The 4,054-nt window shown below is 35.5% G+C and overlaps 1 protein-coding gene across 1 annotated transcript; it reads left to right on the plus strand.

Annotated features, from left to right (window-relative positions):
• Window positions 1-109: 109 nt before the first annotated feature.
• On the plus strand, window positions 110-4,031 carry LOC117100455 (GRIP and coiled-coil domain-containing protein 1-like; the record flags this gene model as incomplete). The annotated part of the gene is made up of 4 exons (XM_033240157.1): window positions 110-328; window positions 1,545-1,594; window positions 3,055-3,196; window positions 3,845-4,031. Coding segments are annotated over 4 exons (597 nt in total), but the record flags the coding sequence as incomplete, so codon positions are not given.
• Window positions 4,032-4,054: the final 23 nt, after the last annotated feature.

Genomic DNA, 4,054 nt, shown 5'->3' on the forward strand with positions numbered 1-4,054 from the left:
AGTTGGTGGAGGTTGCATTTACTATCTTGTATATGCCTCTTAAATAAATATACAAAATAATAATATTAGTTAACAAAATACTTTTAAGAATTCTTGGATTTATTTTTAGGAAGATAATGAAGCAAAGATTGCAAAAATTAATGAAGTCGAAGGAGAACTGAAATTAGTTAAGGAGGAGTTAACGGAACAACTTAATGAAGCAAAAGCAACATTGAGAACTCAACAAAATGAACGAGAACAGGAACACATTGACCATGCTGTAATGCTACGAGAACTTCAGACTCTTCTAGCGCAAGAAAGAACAGAGAAGGAACGACTGGAACATTTAGTAAGCACTTTTACCGTGAATTGTATAAAAATTAAATTGGAAAATAATATTTTTATATATTTTGTATAAAGAAATCCCTCCATTGGTAGCATATATTTTCATACATACATTTAAAATGAATATATTATGTTCTGGTGGTAGATGCCTCTCTTTGTTTTTGTTTTAATAAAATTATATGTGTAAATAATTGTATACAAAAACGTAATGCAATAATAGCATATGGAATAATATTGTATATTTTCGGAAATATTTCAGCCGCTCCAAATCTCTTTCCTATTCTTCCTTTATTTTTCACAATTTTACGTTTTATTCATATTTTCCATAATATAAATGTTATACACTCACATGATATAGTCACTCGTTTAGGCCTAGGCTAGACCCCGGCTATGCCTATTACTATATTATTTAAAATGTACAATTTAATAGAAAAGATTAACTTTACATGGACATAGGAATTCATACTTAAACAGTACATTAAATTTAAATGTATATATGATGACGTTAACAAATAACTAACAATAATTTAAACGTGTACATAGTATCACTACTACAATAATAAGATTAATATTTTTCAATTTTATAATCAATTTTATATAGTCGGAGTTAGTTTCGACCTAGGCAAACCTTTGCTAAAAAGGTACACTTTCTCCATCAAAAGGCTTCTATGATTGAAATGACCTGTTCGAAGCACGAACTCCTGTAGACCAAACCCAGTACCGTTACAATTTTTAATCGTACGGGAAATCCACTCACAATACATCAAGTAAATTTAATGGGTTCAGACACGCCAGATGTATACATTGCAACTCCAGTATTAAGTACTATTTAAGAAGACTTGGTTCTACCAACCTAACCCCGGGCAAGCAGCATCTCTAACTAGCGCCGATGTTAAGGCTTTAGTTGATGGTTGCCTGCCTTACCATACCTCCACTCAACTCGCCGAAGCTGTAACAATAAATAGGCCACATAGTTCGTCTGTTCATTTGTTTGAATCCATAATCGCAGGAGCTACAGGTGTTAATGTAGCTTCCTTTAGTGAATAATCACAAATAGTGGATTGTAGTTGCTGTTGGAACAGTCGTAGCAGGGTCACCACGTGCAGGTTAACAGCATGACCCCTACATAGTGAATATATTTGAAAAAATTTGATGGTAGAGTACAAGACATTGTAAAAAAAAAAAAACCTGATTTAATCAATGTTTGTTACGCATTTTAGGTTGATGATTTGCAGGAAGAAGCAAAAAGGCAAAGTGCTGCACCAAACAGGTAAGCTGAACTGTGTATGTACTGTAATGTAATGTAGATTATAAAGTTTTTTGTAACAAAGCATTTAAGGTGTGGAGAGCTTGTACAATAACTTGCTTCTCTTCATGTCTGAGCCACCCGGGAAACCAGTACCAGCTGTCGCTCATCTGTCCACAGCAGGGGCTGTATGAAACACTACAACGGAGTACAGTAGAACCCCTCATTTACGAACCCCGCTTTTACGAATTCCCGATTTTACAAACGTAATATAAAGGTAATGACGTCATAAAAATTGAAGCGAAAGATTAAAAAAAAAAAAAAAACCCGCTCGAATTGTACCTGTTATTACCATGCATACAACACAACACACCATACTATACAGTACTATGTAATTCTCAAGTGAAGGAGGCCCTCTAACGGACCTCTTCAAAGTGAGTGTTTTTTATGGCTTCACACATGTGTATGCGACAAATTTTACTTCTCTTTCAAATATCGTTTTCAGCTTTAAAATTCAACATAGTGCTTGATTGTTTTATTGAATGATCAATATATATAATAAACAAGTATCTATGGAAGTTGTGTTGGAATAAAATCCACGATCTAGGTATTTAAGAAGGTAAAAATGTCTGATAAAAACGAATTTGTGCAGGGCCTAGATCTAGATCAGAATGCTTAGAAGCTGCCAACTGTAGGCCTAGGCCCCCTCAGACTTAGCTGCGTAAGCCTGTAGGCCTAGCCTAGGCCTAGTTTATGCCAGTGTAAGTAGTATCAGTGCAAATATATAGGAATTTGGGTCAACCCCGATTTTACGAATACCTGAGTCTACGAACGGCTCTGGGCCCGTGCGGTACGTAACATTTGAATAGAAAAATTGTTCCACCACCAGAACCATTAGGTGAGCTCTTTGAACGCCGATATTATGGCTGTATGTTGCAGCACCCCTCACTTAACCGCTCAACCATTCGACTCTCAACATACTATATGACCTTATCATTGGTCATTTCAATTTAATTCAAAAATATCGTTTATTCACTTGAGGAAAAATATAAAAATTACTTATCAAAACTAATCAATACATGTCTATCAATAGGCCTACTTATCAGTATTTCAGTACTTATCAATATTTATCAGTACGCATTATAATACTGTACTTACAATCTTCAGAACATTTCAATACACTACAGACATGTTGATAATTATTTGTACTTATAAATATTTATATTAATATACTTATTGTCAGTAATGTTCAGTATTCATCAGTACATGTCAATACTTATTGATCTGCAATTATTATTACTTATCAACTATCATATCCGCGTCGCCGAAAAGTCAAACAAGAGTTCCGTTCCGGCCGCCTTGTTAAGTTCCTTGATGAGCTTTTTCTGTATAGGTCTGTTTTATGCTATCTGAGCATTTTAAATTTTTAGTTGTACTTATCAATACTTTACAATATTATATTTCAATACTGATATTAAATACAGGGTTAATGAATATGAAAAGACAGTGAAACGTTTATCTGATGAACTTGGTGCTGTTCGTGCTAAGCTAAGGGACACAGAACTTAAGTCTTCCAAACCGTCACCTATGCTTCTACACCTACAGAGAGAAATGGCAGAAATGAAGGTAGAGCCAAATTCTCATGTTACTTTAATTTTAATATTTTGTCGCATCGCAAGAAATCTTTGTAGATGTAGCTCTATATATACCTGCTTAAGGGGGTTGATGGATGCCTCCCTCAAGAAACCATCCCCCTCAGTCACCCTCATCCCACCACTAAAAATTTACTTCAAGTAGTTAAAAATTATTCAAATCCCTTCAGTTTACATTTGCACCCCACCAGCCACCCCCTATGTCAATGCTACTAGAAACTCCACTGCCTCGTATAAGCATGCCTTAGTAGATAGTGGTAGATTCCTTACCATTGTAGATATTTTGTATATTTTAAATAGGTCTTTGTTGTCTTTTTGCTTAACTGCTATATCGCCAGAGTATTATAGCTTAACTCGGGTAGCGCTGGACTTTGGAGATCCTTACAGTCTTTTGGGCCCTGGTTCTAAAGGCCTGAAATGCAAGTTACAACATCACACCATCTTTCAGTCTCATATAGGAACTTGTGCATGTTAAAGAGTGTAGATATTTTTCAAATTGCCTCCTGGTGTGTACTGCTCAAATTTTGGAAATATGTGTACCAACAGAAAAGACAAGAAACATTTTTTAAAATACCAGGAGTACTTTGTTCAAATAATTTTCTAATTATTTCTGACTTAATAGGCTCAGCACAGAATGCAAGTGGAATTGGAACAGCAGAAATCAAAGGAGGCAGAAGAACAAGCGAGGGTCACAGCATCAACGGAGGAACAGCGGGTAGCTGGATTGGAGGCTAAGCTCTCCGAATTATCTGATGTTGTTGGTAACTATTCCAGAGTTCGACAACAGGACCAACTAGCCATACAGTAAGCATTTGCTTTAAAGTGGATTCCA

The sequence above is a fragment of the Anneissia japonica genome, unplaced genomic scaffold (genome assembly GCF_011630105.1).
Source record: "Anneissia japonica isolate Jap-2015-1 unplaced genomic scaffold, ASM1163010v1 scaffold151417_len4054_cov128, whole genome shotgun sequence".
Taxonomy (NCBI): domain Eukaryota; kingdom Metazoa; phylum Echinodermata; class Crinoidea; order Comatulida; family Comatulidae; genus Anneissia; species Anneissia japonica.